Here is a 27,650-nt window from a genome sequence, read left to right on the forward strand (position 1 = left end):
GAGAGCATCCTCAGGCTGGCTCCCTGCTGAGTGCAGAGACTGCTGATGGGCTAGAGTCCAGGACACTGAGATCACAACCTGAGCCAAAATTCAGAGTCAGCCACTTAGCCGACTGAGCCACCCGGGCACCCTTGCTCTGTAAGTACTCTTAGGTTCACATAACACTTTGAAGAAATTTATGGATTACATTATAGCTTTAGGTTAAAATAAAACATTCTTTAGGGTAAATACCCAGTAGTGTGATTGCTGGGTCGTAGGGTAGCTCTATTTTCAACTTTTTGAGGAACCTTTCTACTTTTTCCGGAGTGGCTGCACCAGCTTGCATTCCCACCAACAGTGTGGGAGGGTTCCCTTTCTCCTCATCCATGCCAACACCTGTCATTTCCTGACTTGTTAATTTTAGCCATTCTGACTGGTGTGAGGTCATATCTCATTGTGGTTTTGATTTGTATGTCCCTGATGCCAAGTGACTTTGAGCACTTTTTCATGTGTCTGTTGGCCTTTTGGATGTCTTTGCAGAAAGGTCTGTTCATGTCTTCTGCCCATTTCTTGATTGAATTGTTTGTTCTTTGGGTGTTGAGTTTGATAAGTTCTTTATAGATTTTAGATACTAGCCCTTTATGTAATATGACATATGATCTCTCTGATATGAGGAATGTGAGAGGCAGGGAGTGGGGTTGTTGGGGGTAGAGAGGGGGAAAAAATGAAACAAGATGGGGTCAGAAAGGAGACAAACCGTAAGCGTCTCTTAATCTCATGAAACAAACTGAGGGTTGCTGGGGTTGGGAGGTAGGGATAGGGTGGCTGGGTGATGGACACTAGAGAGGGGATGTGCTATAGTGAGTGCTGTGACATGTGTAAGCCTGATGATTCACAGACCTGTATCCCTGGGGCAAATAATACATTATATGTTAATTTTTTAAAAAGGAAAAAAATTCTTGATATACAAGTATCTCTTTTCATTGTTCTCTGCTTTAAGGGATCCTATTAGCTGATCAGCTACTTCTCCCTCTTCTGTTGACTAAGAAACAGTCAACAGAGATGTCTGTTGCTGGGTAAGTGAGAGAAGCTGTGATTAGCGATTAACATATTAATACAGCACCAATTTTCTTCTTGCTTATTTAAACAACAGTACATAATTTACTGAACTTTCTATTTGTCTTATAAAACAAAATACCTCTAATTTAAATCAAACACTGAAACAAGAAATTACCCAAGGACCTATTACTAATCTAGCTAGTGAGCTGTAGTTATTTAAAAGGTTTGCTTTTTAAATGTTCCTCTTGCTGGCTGCCCTAGGCTGTTTTCAGTACTGCTGTTGTCCACTTTGGCCAGCTGGTAGCCAATTGTTATTTATAATACAGTGGTTGATTTCATCCTTAACAGATCTCAAAGCTCTGAATCAGGGGTTGGCAAACTGCCCAGAAGCCCACCACTGGTTTTCAGATGACCCATGCACTAAGTATGGTTTTTATGTTTTTAAATAGTTGAAAAAAAAGTCAAAGAACAATTATGATATGTGAAAAATACACGTGATTCAAATTTCAGTGTCCCATAAAGTTTTATTGGAACACATCTACATGCATTTTTTTTTTACTACTGTCAATGGCTGCTTTCACCCACAGTGGCAGAGGTTAATAGTTGGAACAGAGACTTCACAGTCCACAAAGCCTAAAATATTTTTCTAATTCAATTTAAACTTTAAAAAAATCCACCTATTTCATGTATATATGAAATAGGTGAATTTTTTATATATATCACTTAGGATAATGCCCTCATGGTCCATCTGTGTTGTCATAAATGGCAAGATTTTATTCTTTTTTGTGACTAAATAATATTCCATTGTATATCTATCCATACATCTTTATCTATTTATCCCCTGATGGACACATAGGTTGTTTCTGTATCTTGACTATTTTTAAATAATGTTTCAGTGAACATGGGAGTACATATATCTCTTTGAATTAGTGGTTTTGTTTTCTTTGGATAAATACCCAGAAGTAGAATTATTCTGGATCATATAGTACTTCTATTTTTAATTTTTTGGGGAACCTCCATATTGTTTTCCATAATGGCTGCTCCAATTTCCATTCCCACCAACAATGCAGGAGGGTTTCTCTTTCTCCACATCCTTGCCAACACTTTCTGTATTTTCGATAATAGCCATTCTAACAGGTGTGAGATGATAACTCACTGAGGTTTTGATTTGCATTTCTCTGATTAAGGATATTGACCATCTTTTCATATACCTGTTGACCATCTGCATGTCTTCTTTGGGGAAATGGCTATTCAGATCTTTCTCCCATTATTTAATTGGATTGTGTTTTTTTTTCCTTTTGCACTGTATGAGTCATATACATATTCATATATATGTATGATATTAAGCCCCTACCAGATAAATGATTTGCAGATATTTTTCTCATTCATTAGGTTGCCTTTTCATTTAGTTGATGGTTTCCTTTGCTACAGATGCTTTTTAGTTCAATGCTATCCCACTTGTTTATTTTTGTTTTTATTTTTATGCCAATGAGCTAACCACCTATATTTCCTTATAGGAGTTTTATGGCTCCAATCTTACCAAATCTGTAATACAGTTGAGTTAATTTCTGTGTATGGTATAAGAAGTTTCATTCTTTTGCATGTAGCTCCCCTATATTAGACAATCCTTTACCCTGTATGTTTTTGACTCTTTTGTCATAAATTATTTGACCATCTATACATATAAGTTCTCGGGTCTGTTCCTTTGTGGTTTTTGCCAATAACATACTGTTTTAATTACTACTGTTATTAACAGTAGTTAATACAGTTAATACTGTTCCAATTACTACTTTGTAATAGAGTTTAAAATCAGGGAGCGTGCTGCTGCCAGCTTTATTCTTCTTTCTTTAAGGTTGCTTTGATTTATTTGGGGTCTTTTATGGTTCCATACAAATTTTAAGACTGCTTATTCCATTTCTATGGAAAAATGCCACTGGGATTTTGATAGAGATTGCGTTGAATCTATATATTGCTTTGGGTAGTGTGGGTATTTTACCAATATAACCTTTTCCAGTTTGTGAGCACCCCATGTGTTTTCATTTATTTGCGTGTTCTTCCATTAATGTCATGTCATTTTCAATATACATGTCTTTCACATCCGTGGTTAAATTTACTCTTATGTAAATTTACTCTTATTTTATTGACAGCACTGTAAATGGCATTGTTTTCTTAATTTTCTTTGATAGTTCATTATTATTATTTTATAGAGCTGAACTGATTCTTATATTTTGATTTTATATCCTGAAACTTCACTGAAGCTTAATTAGTTCACAAAGCCTAAGATGTTTATTATCTGGCACTTTAAGAAGAAAGCTGTGGGCCCCTGGCCCAAGTGACAGCTCTGCCTGAGACTCGTGCCCTTTTAACAGTCCTTCTAGGCAGCCAGGGCTCCTAGCCCTACATTCCCACTATCCTTGTGGGCTTGCTGGTAGCAAGGTAAATGTGTTGAATGTAACTGGGTCAGTTTTTCAGGGGTTCTTTGTTGACCTGTTTAACTCTGGCCAATTGTCTGGTGTGTAAGGACCAAGCTCTGGGTTCTCGAAACCATAAAATATTTGTAATATCACATCTCAACTTTTAAAAAAAGACAGTTTCACAACTCTTTGCCTCTGACAAAGATCCATTTATTTTAAATTACTGAAATTGCCTTTTGGTGTTACCATTACATTTCTGAAGTTTGCTGTACAAGCACTTCTCATATATTTTGATATTTGCCTTCCTGAGATATCCCAATCACAGACTGAAAATAGAACTTAGGAGAAAAACTGAGTTGAGCCAGACCACTGCAAATCTAAACAACTTTGACTTACAGCCATTATAAAACATAACAATCCTAAAAAAAAAAAAAAAAAAAAAAATGGTAACAGAGTTTAAAAAGACACATTTAAAGCCTTAAAAATAAGTACAATAGTAGATAGTAACTTGACCCTTAAAGAAATCCAATTAGCATGTTTGGGTAATGGGGAATGGGGAATGTTGGGACGATTCAAGGGCATTGTGACTTCATGGAAATGGTGTAGGATGCACAGTGAGGGGCAAGAACCCCACAGGAGCGCTTTACGACAGAGCCCACGGCCACACTGAGCCAGGAAGGAGAACAGGCATGTTGTGTCCTTGTGTGGTCTAATGCACGCAGCTAAGTGAATGTATTTTGCATTAAGCTGCTGTTACTGAGTCTACAGAATATTAATGTGCTGGGAGAAAATAGCATGGGAACCAAAGTGACTTCTGTGCCTCATTGATGTCATTCTCTATCCTTTCCCTTCATGTATGAGTTTATTGACGCTGAAGAAACATCATTTTCGCAGAACTGACTGTATCTCCTCCTTTATTCTCTCTCACGTCTTTACTTTCTCCAAATAATATTATTCATGAAGTAGCAGTATGGGCAAGATAATCTGAATCCCAATAACTAGTCAAAAAAGCAAGCAGATTTCAAATAAGCATTAAAAATTTCAGGTCAGCACTTATGTCCAGACAGCGTGAATACACCACAATGTATAGTAAATCCAAAGAGAATGGGAAATAAAAGGGTGTCTGGAATGCCATTAATCACTTAATCCTTCTTGTGCCACTTCAAGCCCCTCACTTCTGGCTCCCAATTTGGGAAACCCTCCACTGCTGATTGAGTAATGTGTTCAGATGGGCTCGGTTATGTGCGAATACACATCCAACAAAGGGGGTGGGGGTGTGGACAATAGTGTTTTTAATGTCACCAGAATTTGAGATAGCAAGGTAAACCTTGCTATATATACCTTGGTATATATACATAGACCTTGGTATATATACATAGATATATATATGTATAATTTTTTAAGGACACATATAAGGTTGGGTACTTATAAATATATATCAACACATGTGTAGGGCATGACAACAGAAAATGAAAATTCATTAACAGTATGACACTAAGGAAAGATAATAAAAACCACTAACGATGAAGAATAGTGAGAGTTCTCGGGAGGAAGAAGAAATACAGAAAATTAGACTTTGATAAATGCTTGTTAAAAGGAAAATACATCTAGCATTTTTTTACTCAGGGCATATAAAATAAGGTCATATTGCTCCTAATAGGTGGAGAAAATATGAAACAGCTAAGCAGCAACTATGCTAGGCAACCCCAGAGCCTCTTGGAAGGTGAGATAAGGTGTGAGTAGCGCCTTGTTATCAGCCAGAATCACATCACAGTAAGCTCTGGGAACATTTTGGTATGCTGACAGAAATCCTTAAAAGGATGTCAAAGCAAAAATTTGTTGCGAAGTAAAGTAACGGGTTATTTTTAAATGTGCAAAATTAACTTGTGGCTGGACTATAGAGAATCAGTTCAATGTCAGGTTATGAGCAGCCGTCAGAGGCAAACTAAGTAATGTTTGAACAAGCCACCTGATGGAAGATGCAGAAGGGAGGAATAACCTCAGAGGTGTTAGAAGAAATGCCATTCAAATGAGTGACTACATAGATAAAATGTTAGTGTTAAAGTTTCCCAAAATTAGAAGTTGCAATGGGTGAAGTTATCTGTTAAATTAGGAATTGAATTCAAATGTGAATATTAGATTTAATAAACACACACACACTAAAGAAGAACTTGTTAAACAAATTAAAAGTTTTGTTTTCCTCTCATATACAATAGGCAGTTTGGAGTTCCTTTGGTGACGTATCATCAGGGACCCAGGCTGTTTTTGTCTTTCTACTCTGCCACTTAGTAATGATGCTTACCTTCAAAGTTACCTCTTGGTCCAAAATGGCTGCTGGAGCTCCAGCCATTATGTCCCCAGTCCACTTAGAATGCAAGAGAAAGAAGAGAAGGATGGAAAGAGTGTACTTCCCTGCTGAGGCAGCCCGCTTTAAAGAGTTCTTTTGGAAGCCATCCCAATCTTTACCTTACTTGCTAAGAAGAACGGAAAATACGATTACCTGGGACTATTGTTGCCCTAGATAAAAGTATGGTTTTGTTGAAGGAGGAAGCAGATATCCACCAGCTGTATCCACCACAAACTTGGTATGTGCTAAGCTAATTATTGTATTAAATGAAAGGGTAGGGTGAAGCTATATGCCTGGGAAATAAGCCTGCATAAGCAAAAGTTGGGATGAAAATGAAAATTAAAAAATAACCAGGGGTGCCTGAGTGGCTCAGTGGGTTAAAGCCTCTGCCTTGGCTCCGGTCATGATCCCAGGGTCTGGGATCGAGCCCTGCATCAGGCTCTCTGCACGGCAGGGAGCCTGCTTCCTCCTCTCTCTCTGCCTGCCTCTCTGCCTACCTGTGATCTCTGTCTGTCAAATAAATAAATAAAATCTTTAAAAAAGAAAATAACCAAAACTGTATCAGAGTAGAATTATGTCAGAGACCACTTGGCCAGATATAAGATAAATATATGATGCAATCTCTATATCAAGCTGGCAGAGAAACTCGCTTTCATAGAGCAGTGGCAAAGAGCTATGTTCCAGTCCTGATTCTGCCACCTCATTTGTTAGATGACCTCACGCAAGTTTCTTGATCTCTGCAAGCCTCAATCTGTCCATCTGTAGGGTAGAGAGAGTAGTCAGTCATCCCCCCCCAAGTCATGAGGATCAGCTGAAATGTGTAGAGGATTATAGTATAGAACTACATGTGAGCTGAGCAAACGGGGCATCTCGCCCACTGGTATGGGAGAGACTCCCACTGAGCTGGGAGTCCTGTTTAACTGCTAGTAAATCACTTGGCAAGCTCTTGCCTCCTGCCACTTTGTGCACAAGGGAAGAGGAAGAACCACACCCATCCTTGTGACTGGTCCTGAGCAACACAGAAGAAAGAGCTCTCTGTGGAAGAAGAATAAGAAGGAGCAGGAAGAGTGGGGAAAGCAGCCCCCTCTTAGCTGCAGAGGGTGGGGTCCTCGGTTATGTACCCAAGAGCTCCAGAGCCAGAAGAAAAATAGGTCTGTGAACGGAAAACCGTGAGTGGAAGGCTCCATCAGAAGATGGATAGTCAGGCGACTGTCAGAGAATTGGGGTGCTTTCCACGCAGAATTCCATAATCAAGGCAATCCTATTGGTGAGAAATTAGGAGACAACAAAATTGGATTTTAGAAGGCTGCACCAAAAAAAGTGAACAAAGGGGAGGCAAAAAAGTGATGTAAAGGTTAGAGCTGCCATCTCTTCCCCAAAAGTCAAGGACAACAGAAACGTTCTCACTTTTGAGAGTTTGAAGAAAGCTTTTCTCAGAATAAACTGTAGCGACTCTTCTTTAAATGGAAAACATACCCATTTATCACAGAAAACTTCTAGTATAATGAGCTGTGTGGAGCCATCACTGGCTTCTCCAGTTATCAACTCCAGCTCCTCTTGGCTCACCTGTATCCCCCACCCTCAGATGATTGGGAGGCAAATCTAGAACATCATTTCATCCCCCGGGGTTTCAGTGTGTACCTCGAAAACAGAAGGACTCTTTTTTTTTTTTTCCAGCATAACAGTATTCATTGTTTTTTGCACCACACCCAGCGCTCCATGCAATCCATGCCCTCTCTGATACCCACCACCTGGTACCCCAACCTCTCCCCCCCCCCGCTTCAAACCGCTCAGGTTGTTTTTCAGAGTCCATAGTGTCTCACAAAAGGGCTCTTAAAGAAATAGAGCCAAAATACCATTATTACACCTAAAAATCATGACTAGGAAGGTCTTTTTCTTGGATGCACAGCCTGTGTTCAGATTTCAGAGATGGTCTCATGATTCCTTTTCATCGTTTTCAGTCAGGATGCAGACAAGTGCCACATACTGTGGTTAGGTCTGCTCCTGAGCTCTCTTTTCATGGGAGTCTGTTTGTGGAAGATACCTGTACATTTGGAGCATTTCCCTCAGTCTGAATTTTACTCCTTGTGCACCCCTGGTGGGGTTTACTGTCCGTCTCTCCCCACTCTTTTTTTTTTTTTTTTTTTAATTGGTAACTACGATATTACAGCTTGATCACATGGAGGTTTAATTTTTGTGCAAGGCAACTTCATAGGTGAGGCTGGCCCCTACCATCAGGAGACACAGAGTCTGTTTATCTTCCTTCCCTGATGTTCTCAGTCATCAGGGCCTCTGAGCCGACATCCATTAGTTCATTAGCGCTTGCAAGTGGTGATCGTCTCATTACGTGTCTTTATGAACTCACTTAATTTAAATATATTTGATGTTTTTCAGTCTGCCAAAGTTATTCTTACTGATGTTTTATTGACTTTTAAATTTAGCCTATTTAAATTTCATAAATGCTAAGTTTGGGAACATCTGAAAAGTCACCTAAGGGAAGAGACCCCGCTAACATCTGCACCATGCTAGCACCCTCTGCCTTTTCCAGAGTCGCTCCTTTTTTAAAGAAAGGTTTTCTCCCTTTAATTATTATTATTTTTTTTAAAGTAGAGTGAAAGCCTTGGCCTGTGTGCTACACCTCCATATGCTTTAGCAGCTGAACCCGGAGACCCACCAGCAAGATGGGTCCCCCCCCTGATTAATTTTTTCTCCTGCAGACCCCGAAGCCTGCAGTCACACACATATGGTATCTAATGGCTTGGTGGGTAACTGAGTTAATGGTGTATGAAGGTGACCTGAATAAATGTGAAATCTGAACTAACGTGGAATATGGCAAACTGCTCCTGTAATAAATTTGGAATGCTTGTGTTTTTGCCTAAGTGGGTGTTAGGGGACTGTTGGAGAGAAAATATGGAGGCCTGAGCTCAGAAATTCTGCCAAGGACACAGGAGACCAGATGCCTCCTCTTGAGAACCTTTATAATGAAGACATTCACTGTCCCCTTCCCACCTCCTGCTAGAATTTTAAAGAGAAGTGTCACTCCCTTTTTAGAATTACTCTTTCTCACTGAGAACGGCTAGTGACCAAGACAGGGTGGGCCTTGGTGTGATTTCATCTGCTTTTCCCAGCCCTTCTAGGAAAAATAAATGCCAGCAGAATCTGACATGCTCTGTTCTGCTGCGGACAGGTGGATCTTTGCAAGCTCCTGCAGAGGAGGGACTGCCACTTGGTCCTCTGTTTGGTTCCGATTATTAGAGCCATGTCAGTGCAAAAAAAAAAAAAAAAAAAAAAATTTGAGTAGGAACTCCCAATCCGCAGATATTAATTTATTTAAAACCTGTGCAGTACCATAATAATGTTATATGCGTTAGAAAAACATTGAAAATCGTAAGCAAACATTTGCATTGTTTGTTTTCTTACATCACAGTGAACATTCCTGTGTACCCCACATCATTCAGTCCCGTTCATTCATTAGATGAGGGACTGTATGAGGTTCCAGGAAAACCCTGGTGCCCTAGGAACAAGAGACACCAAAAGCAAAATTCAGCTTCAGCTCATTTTTTATGATCAGAAGATACAGAAAGAAATTAATTATTTTCAACACATCAGTTGCTGTTGTTTTCAGAAGGGGAATTTTGTTTTGAATCCTGGGGCAGGCCCACATGATCCTCTCAGAGGGAGGACTTCTCCAAGGAGCTCACTCTGACTCTGTTTCTACTAGGATCTGTATGGAGTGGTTCGGACTGCCACCAGGGACATATTTAAGTCCCAGGTTGTGTATTCTAGTCTCTGAGAATTAAGTCCTCCACCCCCAAAATCTTAAGACTGTGGTCACTGATTTTTGCTAAAAGCATCCCTGCAGAGTTCCTTTTAAATGTGGGCCCAGATGTGCACTGTGGGGAGCCATTTCTTACCACTGTCCCACCCCCACACAAGGTTAGTTTCACTGAGTAAACATCACTTCTTTGGTGTCATTCTGCCCCCTCTCAGACTGTTGCTGCTCCCTGTCTTGTTTCAGATGCTAGAGGTCTTTGCTCTTGGACTCCTGACTGTTTCATTTAGCAGATGTTTACTGAGCAGCTTCCAGACTAATGATGGGAGGTATAATGAACAGGTTCCCCCCCAACGCCCCGGGGGGTAGGGAGAGTGGCTTGGAATCAAGGAGAATGGGAAACACACCCAGCCCAGGCAGTGTTTAGCAGGGTGGGTGAGCCTACAGAGGAAGGGATTAGGGCTCCCTTGGCAGGGGGGGATGGGGGGCGGGGGGAAGGGCAGGTGGTGCTGTTAGAGATCGGTTTGAGGGATGTGTCAAAAAGAAGTACTGCTCTAAGTACCTCCAAAGGGACTAGGGACTGTGGGCGATGGCAATGGCAGGCGGTACTTCTAAGCAGGACAGAGTCGCTTAAAGACTGGGCACAACAGTTAGTGGGCCGTGAACAAGGGATAGAGAAGAAGGGCTTGACTGTTAGGGAACACACGTTTAGAAGTCCTGAGAAGATCCTAACTACGGCATAGCCCCTTGTAGTCCCCATCATCTCCTGGGCTCTTTGTGGCCTCTCTAAAAGGGGGAGCAGTTATCACTTGAAGAATCTGGATGGAGGGGTGCTTGGATGGCTCAGTGGGTTAAGCCTCTGCCTTCAGCTCAGGTCACGATCTCAGGGTCCTGGGATCAAGCCCCACTTTGGGCTCCCAGCTCAGCAGAGGACCCTCCCCCTACTTATGTATGCTCTCCCTCTCTCTCTCTGATAAATAAATAAAATCTTTAAAAAGAGAGAGAGAATCTAGGTGGGTAAAACCACTTGGCCAGGAGCACATAGAGTCCAGACTGATCCCCAGGTCTGACTTTAGCCCCTTTTCCTAGACCTCTGTAGGAAAAGTGACAGCGAACATTCGGGTGCGGGGCAGACCTTCAGAACTCAGGGCCTGAGAAATCCACCTGAGAAACTCCACAGCCTAAGTGGGTGGAGGACAGGTATTGATAGAGTGGGAGCAAATAGTGTGCGGAAAGTAGGAAAGGGGGTTTCCAAAATGCTAGTTGTTATGAGACCTCGGCTTTATTTCCCCACTATATTTTAGCTGTTTCTGTTTCAAGCCCCTGCTTCTAAATTAGATACTTTGGCTGCTTTTCCTTCTAAAAATATTTATTTGCAGCATTTTAGACTCAAATGTGTATGAATTAGGCCAATCAGTTTTATTTTGCTATCTTTATGTTTTAGAAAAGTCAGAAATGAAGAGATTTCAAGAGGCATGATTTATTTCAGAGAGAGGGAAGGGGAGGGTACTTTTCATGTCCCTCTTAAAAATCAGTCTTTAGGGCACCTGGGTGGCTCAGTGGGTTAAGTCTCTGCCTTCGGCTCAGGTCATGATCTCAGGGTCCTGGGATCGAGCCCCGCATCGGGCTCTCTGCTCAGCAGGGAGCGTGCTTCCCTCTCTCTCTCTCTCTCTCTCTCTTTGCCTGCCTCTCTGCCTACTTGTGATCTCTCTCTCTGTCAAATAAATAAATAAAATCTTTTTTAAAAAAATCAGTCTTTCACAGAAAGGCCAGTGGTTAGCTGTCCTTTGAAGGGAAGCTTCACCACACTGCCAAAATCAAAATCTCTATCTCTGTATTGTGGCTTCCTTAAAATGTGCAGGGAGATGATGCCTGGAATTCAGAACGGTGCTCTTAGTTTGAGTGGAGCAGAGGAAGGAAGGAGCCCAAGAGAGACTTGTGTTTTAAATGGCCTGGTTTATCACATGTCAGGTCCCAGCCTTTACAACAAAGATGTGTTGACACTTGCTATTCTGAGGAGAGAGATTATGCACATTATTGCAAAGTGACACATCCATCATGATGAAGTCATGGGTATTAATGGGGATGGCACTGGGCTGAATGCCTTGGAGAGGAAATTTACCACGCACAGGCCTTAGCATTGGGCCTACCAGGGACAAGGAGCAGCAGAAGCAAGTGTGCCACTCACTCAGAGGTCGGGATTCCCTCAGTCAGGCCCAGTGTCGAGGACAGAGGACCCCTTGGGGGGTGAAGGGTCTGCCCTGTACCACATGGAAGTCCGTGCTCTGTCTCTGACAGGACAGGAGTGCTGGGTGGAGCTCTTTGGGAGGCACAGTGGGGTGTGGGGTGTGATTGTGTGTATGTGTGTGTATCAGACAATGTGGGGGGAATTGTGACCCCTTCACATAACCATAAAAAAAAAAAACTCATTTGTTCCTCTTCTGCAATAGTGGGGCAGGTGTGATACTCCCTTATTTTACAGATAAAAAAACCTGAAGCTCCCACAGGAAGTTAGTCACAGAGCTAGAATAAAACCCCAGATCGCTTCATTCTCAGCCCCACACTGCCTACTAAAATTGACACAAATGTGGGGGGCTGCCCAGAAGAAGCCACATTCCTTCAGGTGAATGTAAGGGTAGCGGGGGAGCTGGGGGCCTGGCCTGCCAGTAGAAAGGCTGTCACAGGCAGAGACCTGTTCACTCCTCTCCTCTTCTAAATAATGAAGCGGGACTGGTGACAGGTGACCCAACTCTGCAGTCCTTCCTGGGAGAAAGTGCTGACCCTAAATGCCTCCTGCTGGTAAGAGCCAAGCAGAAGGATCTCCAAACAGTCCTCAGTCTTTGTGAAGTAGTGCGGTTTACCCTGCACGAAACCATCCCAACAATGAGTGCTTCCTGGCACACGGAATTCTCTGTTGTTCGGAGATGTCCCCTGTTCTGCGCAGACGTTGCTAGTCAGGGCCTGGGACGGCACCAGAGGGCATATCTGTGACCTGTATGAATGTGTTTAGTTGTCCTGGTGTCCCCAAAGAGGTGCTTTCTTTTTGTAAATTCATTAGAGTTCCAAAGGGAAGAATATCTCCAAATACTACCATAGCATCAGGTAATTTTATTAATTCTCTTAGAGCAGATTAAGTACTAGATGAAACCTTCTCTGGTCCCAGGCTGTATATTGCTGTGTTTCTTCACAACATGGTATCCTGGTTTTGATTTTTTTTTCTTTCTGTACCTTTTTTTTTTTTTTTTGGTAATTCAGAATCAAATTAATAGAGCCAGTCCTCCCCTGCCTTACCCCACCCACCCCCAATGCACCTCTGCTTTTGCGGAATCCAGAGAGAAACACACATCTTCAGTTCAGAGTAAACTGCTGTCCTGTGTGTGGGGTTTGGCAAACTGAAGCTTTCCTTCTTTTTTTTTTTTTTTTTTTTTTTTTTAGATTTTTTATTTATTTATTGGACAGACAGAGATCACAAGTAGGCAGAGAGGCAGGCAGAGAGAGAGAGAAGCAGGTTCCCCGCTGCGCAGAGAGCCCGATACAGGACTCGATCCCACAACCCCGGGATCATGACCTGAGCCGAAGGCAGAGGCTTTAACCCGCTGAGCCACCCAGGCGCCCCTCAAGCTTTCCTTCTTATTTGGAACTGGGAGAAGCTAACAGGGGGGTGAGGCCTGGGGGACAGCCTTTCTCTAGAATGTAAGCGAAAGGTGTGCCTGTCCTGTGGAAGGCTCAGTATCCATTTTCTCTTCCTGGTTGCTCCCCACCCCAAAACATGGCCGTCTCTAATTACCTCACTTCTTAGACCTCAATATGAGTTACTCTGTGGGAAATGTGCCCCTTTGGGGCTGCCAACTGTCATTTTAGAGGTAGGTGTTTTGTTTTTTGGTTTTTGGTTTTTTTCCTGTTTGTGAGGTAATTACTTGTGGAAAAGTTAGAGATTGCAGGAAAGCCATTACTTTTCATCCCAGCATGCAGCGCTAACCAGGTTGGGTATGTGCAATGCCTGTCACTTTGTGTGTTCTTATTTGTGTATCTTGCTTCACATGAAAGAAACAGTTTGAAATTAATAAAAAGCAATCCTCGATAAGCTGTAAGTAAAGGTAGGTGGGTGAATATGGCTACAGTGCCCATTACCAAGAACGTGGGACACGTTGGTTTGGATGGAGTCCAGGACAGACGTACGGACGCTAACACATGAAAACAGAAAATGTGATGTGGCACATTACTGAAAGAGACCAAAAGAGATTTTTTTCCCCTATTTATAAAAGAATACTTAATGTAATTAAAAAGGATTAATCTCTTGTTTTCACATGGTCATCTTTTTTCATCCTTTACTGTCATATACAAAGCTCAGAAAGGAAGATGTCCTCTGTTCACTTTTCCAGTTGTTATTCACTTCTTTTCATAATTACTCCCGAAAATAATCTTGGCCGTAAAGGCAGGGGTGTTAACAAATGATCGCCTTTGGGTGTCAGAAGTTCTGGGTACTCCCTGTGTTTTCACCTGGTGGCCAGCCTCGGTCTGATTCTTTGGGGAAGTCAGGTGGAGAGTGACTTGTTCCAGAGTTGGAATACTGTGCCCCCCAACCCACCCGGGGTCCTTGGCTCTCTGCAGCAGAAGGCAGTTTTCTAATGAGCTTAACAGTGAGAACTCCCAGAGATGGGTGAGCTGTGAGGAGAGGGGACCTGGGAGACCATTAGCAGTGCACGTACCTCATCTCCTTTACAGATTACTGGCTCTATAACCCCTGGGAAAGCAGGGGGGAAGGTGCTTTAAGTCGTAAATTTATTATTTTTTAAAAGATTTTATTTATTCATTTGAGATAAATACAGAGAGAAAGTGAGCATGAGAAAGGAAGCAGAGGAAGAGGAAGAAGCAGGCTCCCCGCTGAGCAGGGTGCCCCATGTGGGGCTAGATCCCAGGACCCTGAGATTGTGACCTGAGCTGAAGGCAGACGCTTAAACATCAGAGCCACGCAGGTGCCCCTAAAGTGATGTCAGTCATGGACTTTAGGGCTCAAAGGACCTTCCAATCTACAAGCCTCTCATGTTACATCTGAGGAAGTCAAAGTTGCAAAAGATAAAGCAGGTTGTCCAGACTGATCTAGGTGGTTCTAGGTAGCCTAAAGCTTACCCCAGTCTCCTGCCTCCCACACACTTCACTCTGATAGCCTTGCACATGCTTACCCACGAACAAGACTTTCTTCAGAAAGTGTGAGACGTTCCGCGGGGAGAAAGTCATTCCAGGTCAGACCCAGGGAGTGAACTTCATGCACGGTGTTGGCTGAGGAGTGTGAAGTCTGACAGCTGCCACGGGGCGAAAGTGTGGTTTATGAGGAAGCTTTCCATCCCCGGACTTCGGCAAAGTGAGACAACATTAAGTGAGAGTGGTTTACCACCTTTTCCCTTTGAGTCTGTGACCCATCCACCCACCTCTTCCATCACGCTGCACTTTTACTGCTCAGAAGCATCTCGGTCCTGCTAACTGACAAAGGGACTGACCTGAGTGCCCTGGCCATGATCTTGCCACCAGTGGTGGCCCTTCCTCTTCTCTTAGTGAAAGGAGGCTCTCCACCACACACTTCTTTGAAGCCTTAGGTTCCAGACGAAAGTCAGCTACACCAAATTCAGACCTCTGTTACATGCATACCCCACCTGGGCTATTAATTGCTTGGTATTTTTAATGAGTTCATTTTAAGAATAATTATTTTAGCTTTATCATAAGTGATGAATGAGCATGAAATCCCATGGGTGTGATAGTTTTTCTAAGCCGTATGTAAATACACTCACAACTATTAAAGTATTAAAAGTATTAAAAGTAAAAAACTTTTACCCATGCTCCACCTTGTATATGTAAACATTACATTGAAAGAGGGAGCTTCTATTGAATTCAGGCAAGGAACGACTTTTTTCTCCCTTGAACTGTACAGTTAGTCTTTTCTGCCCCTTGGATATAATTTTGGGCAAGTCCTACAAAACTTGGAAATTAAAAAAAAAAAATTTTAAAAAATTAAAAAAAAAAACAAACTATTGTTACTTTCAGTTCCAGGAATAGCCCAAGTGCAGTAATTAAAATACCCATTCTAGTTTAATAGTGGAAACTCTGAACATCATCTCAAGTTAAGCTCCTTTCCTTCCTCTTCTAAGTGCTGTTTTGACTGAGAAGCCTGAAATGAAGGTGTGGCTCCCTCTCAGGGCTGGTTTCCAGCATCCCACTCTCCCTGTGGCCCCTTGGACAGAGCCCTTCCCTGAAGCATCCAGTGGGGCACCTTTCTGTGTGGTCCACACCTGCACCAAGGGAAACAGTCACCTGTTACTTTAAGAAACCCTGGGAGCTCTGGCCCATTCCCAATGTCTCCTTCAAGGCATCCTCCCAGTCCCAGAGGCTCTGACCAGGAGGCATTTTAAAGCTTGGGTCTGGTGCTAATCTGTGTGCCCCAGGAGTTCCAGGGATGCATGCAAAGCTCTCCCAGTGGTCCTCCAGAGCCTTGCTCACCTGGTTAAGTAGAGGAGGGAAACGGGCCAGCAGCTCCCCAGGGATGACCTCCCTCCTCCTCTCTCAGGGTTGTGGGAATGTGGGCTGGCTGCTCACTTTGAGTTACTTGGTACCTGTTGCTTTGTGGCTGGCCTTTGGGGCCTCAGTTTAATTGGCAGGAGAAGCCCCACGTTCGCAACTGTTACACTGCCCACTGGTGTGAATGTGATTCCAGATCCTTCCCTGGAGACACAGAGGACAGTGTCTCTGTCCTTTTCCTCTGACTTCAGACCGCATCCGATTGTTGGGTGCTGGCGTAAGCCCCTCCGGATCCCGTGTCCTCCACTCTGTCAGGAGTGGATGGGGCTCACAGGTCACTTCCACTCAGTCTATATATCACTGACCCATGCAGGCTCTCTAAAAACTGCAACCTCAGTTTTGCCAAGGCAGCCTCTTATTTTTCTTTTCCTTCCGTTGTGACACCTGGTGGGGGTGGCAGGGGCCTGCTTTCCACCTGTCGGCCTGTTTTCTGAGCATAGGAGAGTAGCTGGTGGGCTTTGGCCTCCACTGCTGGAAGTGGAGGAAACACAGTAAGGGGCACTGTGATCCCGAAGTGACCGCATTTGCGCTGAAGGGAGAGGGGACCCTGAGAGAAGCCAGCTTTACAATTTGGAGACCTGCCCTTCTCAAAGCAGAAAGGGGAGTGCATTGTTTTCACAAACTGGCTGGTGGATCCCCAGGGTCCTTTGAGAGACATTTGTTAAATTACAGAAGGCTCCATCGCTAAGGCAGAGAAATCCCTGAAACCTGAAAGTGCTGGGAAAATGGGGAAGCATGCTAGCTAACCAACTAAGGTTTGGACCGGAAGATCAGGGAGTGGGGTGGGCTTGGGTTCAGGTTGGGCAGCTAAAGGAAGACTAGCCATCTTGAAACTCCTTTCAAGCTTGTCCCATTTTATGGTCTGGCGGGGATGGGGGGGCAGTGTGAGCGCCATTTATTTTTAAATAAGGGTATATAGTTATTTAAGTAGCTTTTATGTACATTTTATTCCCAGTTCGAGCTCAGCACACATAGAAGGTGTCTGATATAATCGGGAAGTGATATTATCCAGTATTTATAGAACCACCAGCAGTAACAGGGCTGCTTGCTATTTCCACATTAGCCATCAAGCCTCAAAAATCTTCTGTGAAAATCTTAGAAATTTCAGTCACCTAACTGGACAGTAGAAAATAAGTCAAGTACTGGTGAATATTCTGCCCTTTCACTCATTCCACATCCATTCTTTTTGCCTTCTGCCCAAAACTCAGCAGTCGGTAGGTTCTAGAACCACTCGTATCATACTTAAGTGTGGCTAGAAGAGTTGTAATTTATACCAGCTAAGGTTTAATCAAGAATAAGTGTGAAGCCCGGGACAGCAAAAGGGAACAGATTCCCTTTCGTTGGCCATGGGTGCATAGTGGGGCCACAGACCAGGCTGGAGACAAGAGCACAAGGTTCCCCTTCTTATTCCCACTGTAATTACTGAACATCCCCCTTTCTCCTTGAAAGGTCGGGATTTAGGGAGGAAGGGTCAGGGTGCAGGCTTGGAGAATCTTAACTTCACAGAGTCTTCCAGAGCCCTAGGAGGCCTGGGTGAGACACAGTAAGGACCCTGACCCACACACACACCCCAACACACACCTTAACCTTGGGTGGTTACTAGCAGTAAATGAGCCAGGGACCTTAAGGTCTAATTATTCTGTAATGTAAATTCTTTCTGCTTCACTGCTGAAATTCAGAGATTTGCATTTTAGAACTTCTAATCTTGGAATAAAAGAATTTTTCATCCTGGTTGAATTTTAGACTTCAGGAACAGACTGATGAGGTAGGGTTTTGCGGGGGGGGGGGGGGGGGGGTATTGTTCTTGGTGTTTTTGTTTGTTTTTTTTTTTCCCTCAAATGTCTCCCTCCCTCCTGTCCTTCTACTTCACCACTCCTGAGAGACCTAGGTTATAAGGAAGATACTCAACTATGAAATCCATCTTGTAAGGTCTGCAACTCTCGTTTTTATTTTCATTAAAATACACCCTGAGGTGAAGTCACGGACTTCAAGCTCATGTGCTGGGAGAAGGTTTTGTGGAGGAAGGACCTGGCTCCTGAGGCAGGGTGGGAAGATGGGCAGCACTGGGTAGGGAGTCGCGTGTGAGGGAGCCTGAGATCGGTCTCCTCCGTGAGCGAGCGCTTTAGTGTGCTGTGCTTCCTGCTCCCTGTGGGCTCCCCCAGCCCGTTTCCTGAGCTCTTCCCCAGGCCCGGAGCCTCCGGGGTCCTGCCCTGCAGCGGTCCCCCGCCCCGCAGCGTAGGCAGGCAAGGACAGTGCAGCCCAGAGAGGCCAAACAGGAAGTTCAGAGATAAACTGAGGTGTATTAAAAAGCTTAAGAATTTATTCGAACAAAATCAGTTGGAAGGAGGCAGCGCGCCAAGCCGGAAGGAGAAGCACTCGCCTGACGGGTTGGATGGGGCGCCAAGGCTCTCCGAGGAGGTATGGAGGCGAAGAAGGGAAGTGAATGCACTGGCCTCGGCGTACTGCCCCGTGGGCTGTTTGTGACTGGTTGTCTCTCCAGCATTTAGATTTCATAACCTCAAGGGGCCGGCCGGCTTGGCTCTGTGTAGGCCGTGCTGGCATTAGAGCTCCCTCCCTCCAGTGGCCTCCTTGTGTGATTAATTTGGTAATACTGAGGGAACCGAGGACGTGGCCGCTCACCTCACCGGGGTGGGCCCAAGGATTGCCAGCTTGCAGGGAATGAAGGGGGAGGAGCCCAGGAGAGGAGTGGAGGGCATTTGGGCCAAGGCAGAGTGGGGGAGACGTAGGAAGGCCTGACACAAAGGAGGAGTGGGGATGTAGGAGATGAATCTGGAAAGCCTCTAGAAGCCCGCTTTGGGAAGGGCCTTGTGGGCATCCCTAGCAAGGTCGTCTCTCGCGGCCATGAGGAGCCTTTGAAGACTTTATACAGGGGAGCAAAACCTTCAGTTCTGGAAACCAGCCCTGAGAATGGTGGATTGAAGGAGAGGTGAGGGCCTCATCCCAGGGCCTATAGAAAGCAAGGCCCGAAGCAGATTTGAGTATCGCTGGTTATTGGGAAAGTTGCTGCAAGCCCAGGGCCATATGGGTGCAGGAAGAAGGAAGTGAGGCAGGAGAAGGACCAGGTGAGATGACCTCCAGCTGACCATGCAGGCTCCTCCTCCACCAGGAGCCACACACACACCGCACCTTGGTCTTCCTAGAAGGTTTGCCAGGAGGAACTGGGCTTTGGTGGGGTCTGCAGGACAGAGAAAGAGGGCAGTTCTGTCTGCCCTGCCCCCTTCTGTGTCCTGCTTCTTGTGAGCCCTGGTCCAGCTCTCTCTGCATCTGGGATGCTCTTCAGGGTTGTGAGCCCCTGCTGCCCCCCACCTCCTGGTCAGACAGTGCAGGGCAGCCTGGGTGCTGAGAGCACGGACCAGGTGGGGAGCGGAGTCTGAGAAGTTTCGGGAGCTTGTGTCACCGTTCAGATGACGAATCAGCTCAGAGACTCTCAGCGGTTCACACGGGTGGATGCAGTGCATGGAGGAGGCAGGGGTAGAGAAAGATTCACAAGATCTCAGTTCAGCTGAATGGACCAGTCCAACCCCGAACTCTCCAGGAGTTATGTCACAGCAGAAGTTAGTGAAGCATTTCCGGTATGGTTTGAGGGAAGGCATCCTCTATGGACTTTCTTCTTAAAGTGTATGATTCATCACCGTGTATTCATAAAACTGTGGAGTAAACCAGTTTCTGTAATTGTAGGGGAGGGAGTGGAGGCTACTACATTAAAAAATATTAAGAATCTTTGATGGTCGTGATGCCCAGGATCCTGGGCAGCTCATTCAGTTAAGCATCTGCCTTCGACTCAGGTCACGATCCCGGGGTCCTAGGATCCAATCCCATGTTGGGCTCCCTGCTCGGTAGAGAGCCTGCTGCTTCCTCTTCCTCTGCCCCCTACTCATACTCGCTCTCTCTCTCTAGTGCTCTCTCTGTCTCAAATAAATGAATAAAATCTTAAAAAAAAAAAAATCCTTGATGGTCAAAATAAAAATCTGGTCACAGTGTACTTGTCTGGACGTTCTTCCTGCTGAAATGGAAAGAACCCAGCTTTCCTAGCTCCAGCCACAGCAGGGGACTGCCTGACTCGGGGTACCTGGGGAGGGCCCAGGAGCCACTTGAGACATAACTGGAACCGTGGTTAGAAACCCTGCCGGAACATGCACTGTCTTGCCTTTGGCCTTGTCCAAGCAAGGACTTCATTTTTCTCTGCCTGGAGCTTGACCTCCATGTGATGGGACCCATGCTGGATGGCTCAGTGTGACTTTGAACTCTGGGGAGGGATTGGCTCTCCCACACCCATCAGCTCTTCCTAGGAAGGATGCCCACGGGCTCAGCACTGATTAGGTGCTTTCCCTGGACCAACAGACTCTGGGCAGAGCTGTGGAGTTCTTTCTTTTAAACAATGACAGATGACAAGGCACCTACAAAGAGAGTGGAGTCCGGGAGAAAGGATGTACGTGTCTACAGCGGGGAGCAGGGATATTGCTGACAAGAAGAGTGTGTAATACCCAGTGCAACCAATAGTTCACGATGCTGACATTGGCCAAAGAACATTCCTCTCCCCCTAATTCACCAGCTGGGAAAGGAAAGGGCTTGTGGTTCTCTGTTTGTGCTTTCTGCCTCTCCCCCCTGCTGTAGAATCGTGCTAGTATTGCTTTAGATTGAACTGTTTTCCTAAAGCTCTGTCTTCAAGCTCTGAATAGCTTATGACCAGTTCTGAAAATGCACCTGCCTCCAGCTACAATCGCAAGCATCCACGGACCTGGGAAAAACACTCCTCCTTTGCTCCAGGATGTTCTCTCCTTTGCTTTTGCATCTCCCCTCCCCGCCACCTCCAAATGAGTTTAGGTAGATTTGAATTTTAATCAGTTTGCTTGGTTGTTTTTAAGGGGAACTGAAATTGAAGTAGAGGCTGTTGACGTGTCCTGGGGCTCCCCAGTTGCTCAGCTGAGACTGGAGACTGGAGGCAGTTGTCTCAGCCCCCAGAAAGGGGCGGTGGCCACCTGCCTGGGGTTGACAGTCAGTGCAAGACGCTTCTGACTGCATCTCATTAACTTGTAGGTGATAGGGTTTGGGGAGTGGGTAAAGTGCTTTGACCTTGGTCTCTTAGGTCGGAGAGGGAAAGCTTTCTAGGGAGTGATCTGAATCCAGTTCTTGGATCACCAAGATCCAGGACACTCAGTTCATGGTAACACCTTCACCCTGGGCCCAAATATCTAACATAAAGGAAGGGAGGGAGATGCTGGAAAATGTCCTCGTCCCTGTACATCTCCCTCCCCACTTTGGTCCTACCCAAGGGTTGGGAAAGGAAAGGCAGGGCCGCACTTGCTTTAAGAAACTTCAGCACCCTATTTCTTAAACCCAAAGGTAGCAACGTATTTCAAAGAGAGGAGGGATTCCCTTGAGCCTCTCTTCGTGGTGGGACCTGAGCCTTCCAGTGAGGTGCCAATGGTGCCAGCTTTGAAGTCCTACAATGTGGTTTCTCTTCATTCTTGATTACATGCATTTTAAACTTTTCTTTTTAATTAATATATCAAATACCCATCATCCAAATATGTAGATGTTACCATTTTGCTATTTTTAACAGGGAAATTATATATTACAAATACCATTAAAACCATTAAAGCACCTCCCCAAGTCCTCCGTGCCACCTCAGTAATCTGTACCCGGAAGGTGGAGTCTGTCATCCCTGTGCATATTTTTGTACTTAACCACAAATGTCCATATAAAAAAAAAAAAATTTGTCCCTATACATAGTATTGCTTTGCACAGTTCAAAAGTGATGTTGAGCCCTACAGATTGTTCTGTGGTCGGTCCCAAAGCTGCTGCTCACTTGCTGAAATCTTGGACAAGGTGCATCACCTTTTTGAGCCCCAGGGAGATGTGTTAAGATGCCGGTTGTACTAATCCCGGCACCATCAGAGTGGGTGGGGATCGAGGCCTATTTGGTACTATGGAGGCAGAAGTAGTAGGGCTTTGTGCCCACCTTGATGGGGGAATGAAAAGGGTGATTCTAGTGCAGGAACCTAGTAAATCTGGTGCAGATTAATGCCAGTCACTGAGATGAGGAGCACACAAGATGATGCTAGTCTGGGAATGTAAGGTGATGGATCCCCTTTTTAACCTGTTGAGTTGGAAGTGCCTGCAGCCCAGCAAGGTAGACAGGTTCAGGAGGCAGTTGGACATGTGCACTTGAAAATCGGGCAGTGGTAGTAAGGTAGAGTTGGCACTTTGGATTCCCAGCGCATCCAGTGAGCGTTACCTTCAGGCAGGGAGACAGCTCAGTGTGGGGGACTCCAGTGCCCCTTGCCCTGGGATCTGTGACGTGAGTCACCGTTACCAGATCTCTGCTGCACTCGGCACAGGTGGCAACAAGAAGCCTGGGCTAAATCACCCAGTTGTCAGGTCCGCTTCAAAGGTTAGAGTTACACTGGAAACATTTGTTTTCCTCTGTTAACCTGTTTGATTTTCTTGTTCCTGAAATTACATAAATTCTCTCTGAAGGTAATTTCTCCTTTCAGACTTTATGTTAATAAATGCACAGACTTTATTATTAGCCCCTGCGTATGCTGCTTTTTATTTGCCTGAGACTGCCCCCACTTGCTGTGTTTCAAGGAGCCCCCACATTTCCTGGAGTTGTTGGCAATACCTGTGTTGTATCCTGTATATTGTTCACTCCCCAGGCACTGGGTCTGGGAATCCTAATCTTAGGTCTGTCTGAGGTGAGTATCCTCCAGGACAGGAACCAGGTGGGCCATTCACTGTTCTTTGTCCCTCACTGCAGAACCAATTCAGGGTCCTTTGGTCCATCTTCACTAGTTAGCAGCTGGCTTTTCATAGGGAAGTGTCTCTTTTTGCTTTCAGGAGAGATGCCTGCCTGGTCCCTGATCAAAGCCCAACTAGACATCCTGACAAGTCTCCTTTTGGATGATAGGATTGCTCAAGAGAAAGTATAGAATGGGATGGGGGAAAGTTTGGGCAACTGCCTTTATTATAGTTGGAAGGATCCAGGAAGATTTGGGAAATTGAGGATAGGGAACAGCTATGGATGGAGTGGGACCCAGAAGCAGCTCGAGAACCAGGTTTTCTCTCCTCCAGGACTCTGCTTCTTTCCTCACTGACTTCCACCACCCTCTTTCCTCCTTTTCTCTCTCACATGCCCTGTCTCTCTGTCACTTGGTCTCAGTCACTTGGTCTCAGTCCCTCTGATTACCAACTGTCTGTCTCTGTCTCAGTCTTCCCCTTTCCTCTTTCAACTCTCACCTGGCTCTGTTTTCATCTCCACCCCTCAGAACTGGCAGCTGCCTTCCTCAGAACTTGTATCTGGCTCATAATCGCCCAGACTCCAACACCAAGTGACCTTTCCGCTCTATAGCCCACGGCCATCTGGCAGGAGTCTCTCTGAGTACCGGCTTCTGAGCTCCTGACAGAGGGTCTGATGGGTTCAGCTCACCCTCTGCAGCCTGGCCACCCTGTCCCAGGCTCCTGGCCAGCCTAGAGGTGGGTTCCCCTCAGGTCAGACACAGCCTGGGCTGGTCAGCAGTGGCAGGGGGCCAGGGTTACAGAATCTCCTTCCTCCCCACCAGGGGCTGTGGGCAGGGTTGGAGTCCCCAAAAAGGGTATTTGTGGGGACAGGAGTTAACCAGGTCCATGCAGCACAAGACCCATATCCGAGAACCCCTCAAATTAATGTATATCAAGGAGATGATACTGAATCTGACTAAAGCTGTGAATGGGAAGTCGGGGTTTAGAAACTGTTTTCTAGTCACCTCTGCATTAATTCAAGGGTATACATCTCTGAGTGATGAATTTAGCATCTTCGAGCCATACCAAACATGGCATGAAATTAAACTTTCAGGCCAAGTGTTCATTTCATGCATACATTAGAGTGCAGGCGTGGATGTGGCTGCTTCTGCACAAAATCATCTTAGTGCATAGGATGGAGAACTGGAACGAGGCTGTTTCTCCAGACACGAAGACTTTTGATACGTGATTTGAAACATGCATCCCACAACATGGAGAGCCCGCTGTAATATTCTCCACCAGGGCCGTTCATGGCAGAGGGCATGTCCTGAGTCCGGCTCAGAACACTGTGAGGAGGCTGGGACCTGCTGCCACCCTCCCCCCACCCCTTCCCTGAGCTCCATGGCTGCTGGTGCCACACCCCTGCATCCCCTGTGGTCTTTACTCATAGAATTGGCTACTAATACATTTTCCTAGAGTGTGTGAAAACGGGCTTAGAATGAGAAAAAAAACTTGTCCCATTTTTATACAACTGGAAAACATTACAGAACTTGAATCTTTCAAGCTTCAAAAAGAAAAAAAAGAAAGAAAAGAAAAAGCAACCTCCAAAACCCAGCTTGTGCTACTTAGTCACACAGAAACGTGAAGAGGAAGGGAAAGTGAGTCGCCTCAGGTGGTTTTGATTTAGGAAATGTGCCTTGAAATTAAGTACAGAAAAGGGATTTTGTTTTGCTTCTAATAAAAATAAAACTACTTTTGAATGGTTCAGGGTTCATCAAGGTATACGTTTAATCTTTTTCCCATTGTTGTCTACCTGGCTATGCTCATTATCTCGCCAGCTGCCAAGTCAATCAGCGTACATTGTGGGAAACACTAGTCTCCCCTCATCCCAAGTAGGTGGGATCCGGTTCTGACAACATGCGTTAATCATCACTAGAAATACTGGCAAGAGCCGGGGATGTTTGCGTTCCTCGGGGACAGCTTAGCTTCTCCAGATAAATATTCTAGTCCAACTGACGGCCTTCTCAGGGTTTTCCTTTCCCAAACTTCCTCCCCCATAAGGCAGAGGAGCCAAATGCAAAGTGTTGGGTCCCTGGTAATTTATAAAGTGAGGATAATACTTTAAAACAATTGGCCTTGAGCTATCATTGGTATTCAGTGATATACTGCTACATAAAAGTTCCTTCCTGCAGAATTGTACAGCAGCGGGATGACTGTGTTTGCCCTCCAAATCCAGTCAGATTACTTTTGAAAGAATTATTACAGGTTGGACTGCCACATTCCTGCAATCTCTATATTAAGAACTCTGTCTCTGTGGCCTCCAGCTATGAGGCAGGCTGTTACAAGAATGAAAAGGGGGAAAAAAATGCCTTTCCTTTGTGTCCCCTCTTTAGAATAAGAAAATCTATCTGGACATTATTCACACCTACATGGAAGTGCACGCGACTGTGTACGGCTCCAGCACAAAGAATATTCCCAGTTACGTGAAAAACCATGGTATCCTCAGTGGACGAGACCTGCAATTTCTGCTCCGAGAAACCAAGGTAGGTTTTCAGGGATTGTGTAAGAACCTGTCACTGATGTTGTTTACAGTTTGTTTCCATTGGTGTTACAAATGGGATAAGAATCTCTTCATGTTGTCTTTTCAATGCTATAGAAGCTCGTTAGGTCATTTCCAGGCAGTGGCTTTCTAGATCAGCCGTGGTTGTAAAATTAATTGTGGAAGGACGTTGCCACGGTTTACAACTTACTTACCAAGGACCCACGCTGTGTCAAGCAAGGCTCTGGGGATCCGGTGGCAAGCAGAAAATGTAAGGCCCTGTCTCGAAGGTCAGACCTCATGATCAAGCAACGACTTTCATATAAGCTTGCCTGGGGTGCTTGGCTCCCCTACCTCCCCAGTAGCTCTATTCAAGGAATTGGCCCCAAACTGGCTTTTCCTCACACCTCCTCATTCAGAAAGTTCATAGTGGACACTGAAGAAGTTCAGACAAGGGGAGGGTCTCTTTGGGCTTAAGGTGCAGGGAAGGCACCATGAAAGATTTGGAGGTAGACAGTGGGCAGGGCATGCCTGGTGTCAGGAGAGATGAGGGAGGGTCACGTGGTGCAGGCAGAGCAGACACATTCAGTAGGGAGCCACAAACCCCCCAGCTGCTCTGTTGCTGGGAAAGAGTGGGAGGAAACCTCTGGTAAGGGGCTGAAGGGGCTGATTGTCACAGACGTAGACACACTGCAGACCCCATGGGGTAGCTAACTGGGGGAACCACTGATGGAGAACTGTTTGAGTCACGTGATGACTGCATTGTCTTGACCCAGTGCCTGCAAAAGTACCAAATGATGTTAGGGGACTTGCAAACAGACTTTGAGTTTGGCTTTGAAGAGCCAGACGTGGTGCAAGGGATATTAGAGTGAAGAAAGCAAGTGTGATCCCTTCCTTAAGTTAGGGACAGGGCAGCTTGTTGTTGACAGTGACTATCTCAGTTCTGGGCCCTGCTTGGTGGGGTTTTTCCATGGAAGGTCGGGGGAAGGCCGAGTTGGGGAGAAGCTCTGTGGCTTATGAGAGATTTCTCATTATTGTGTGACACTGGGATTTGGGAAAGTGTATTCACACCTGCTGCCCTGACTGATTCTCACAACAGCCCAGAGAGGTGGGTGGGGAAGGTGCTATTGTTGTTAAGGTCATGGTCACCAGGAGAAAGTAGACTAGAGTGTTCGGCTGGCCCACAGTCACTCACTTTGCCTGGGAGGCAACCCTAACTCATGATTGACTGATTGATCTTACTTTTTGCAAATTAAAGCTCTTCTGGGCCCTTAAAGGCAATATCCTCATGAATAAACACCCAGACTGGAGAATGCTTAGTGGACACTCACCAGCCAACAGAATATGTACCTCCTTTCTGCCTCAGTTTCTCCATGTGTGATTGCATTTGATCATTTCTACCTCCAGGTCATTTGGTGATGCCATGAATAAAATAGTCGGGTAAATTATTTATCTCCTTAGCCAAAGATCTGGTTTGTGGTACTTAAGATCTCTTTTCCTTTGCAAGGTCATCTCTAATCCAATGACTGTTCACAGCAACCCAGAAGGGAAGTGTGCTCCCCAGTTTGTACTCTTGGCTTCCCATTCTTTTTCTGTCTCAGGATGACATTTTAGAATCGCTAGAATGTCCGGGCCCTTTAGTGGCAGTGCTATTTTTTGCCATTTGCCTCATTTTACTTTTCCCCACATCAGATGGTGGGAAAAGCTCGAGCTCCTTTAAAATTACATTTGGCAGCGCTGGTTTTCAACAGCGTGTCATTACTGTCTCGCGCAGTCCTATTAACCCAGCCTCGTGAATGTCTTACTCAGCCTTGGAAATTTTAAAAGAACCCTTACTTCCCCTACCATCCACTTACCCTGTCAGAGGGCAGGAAATAGGCCGAAGCTGAGGCCCCTCCTGTCCCAGGGAGGGAAAGAGAAGAGACCCGTGATGTCCAAGCTGCCTGACAGCTGGGGACAGCGGCCTGCATTTTGAGTGTGAGGGGCATGTATTTATCCTTGAGAAACTGGTGCCCTCACAGGCTATCACTGAACCCATTTCGTATTGCCTCTTCATCTGCCTGGAATGTATTAAAGCACTCCGAGTGGAATTATGGCTAAAATAGTCGGCAAATACGATGAAAATGAGGCCATGTATTGCAGAATCTCCCCTCATACCTAGAACACAGCAGCAGGCGCTCAAATGAATAGAGCTTGGGCTTTGAAATAATGACACTAAAGACCAGTCAG

At 45.2% G+C, this 27,650-nt stretch overlaps 1 protein-coding gene across 3 annotated transcripts in view; it reads left to right on the forward strand.

Annotated features, from left to right (window-relative positions):
• Positions 1-27,650, forward strand: part of MGAT5 (alpha-1,6-mannosylglycoprotein 6-beta-N-acetylglucosaminyltransferase) — a 337,061-nt gene that overhangs the window by 264,549 nt on the left and 44,862 nt on the right. For all 3 annotated transcript variants that reach the window (XM_004774276.3, XM_004774275.3, XM_013046749.2), the window contains one exon: positions 25,276-25,425. In XM_004774276.3, the coding sequence (XP_004774333.1) occupies positions 25,276-25,425 (150 nt within the window). The remainder of the gene's footprint in view (positions 1-25,275; positions 25,426-27,650) is intronic.

This window comes from Mustela putorius, unplaced genomic scaffold (assembly GCF_011764305.1).
Source record: "Mustela putorius furo isolate JIRA1106 unplaced genomic scaffold, ASM1176430v1.1 tig00003867_pilon_pilon_pilon, whole genome shotgun sequence".
Taxonomy (NCBI): domain Eukaryota; kingdom Metazoa; phylum Chordata; class Mammalia; order Carnivora; family Mustelidae; genus Mustela; species Mustela putorius.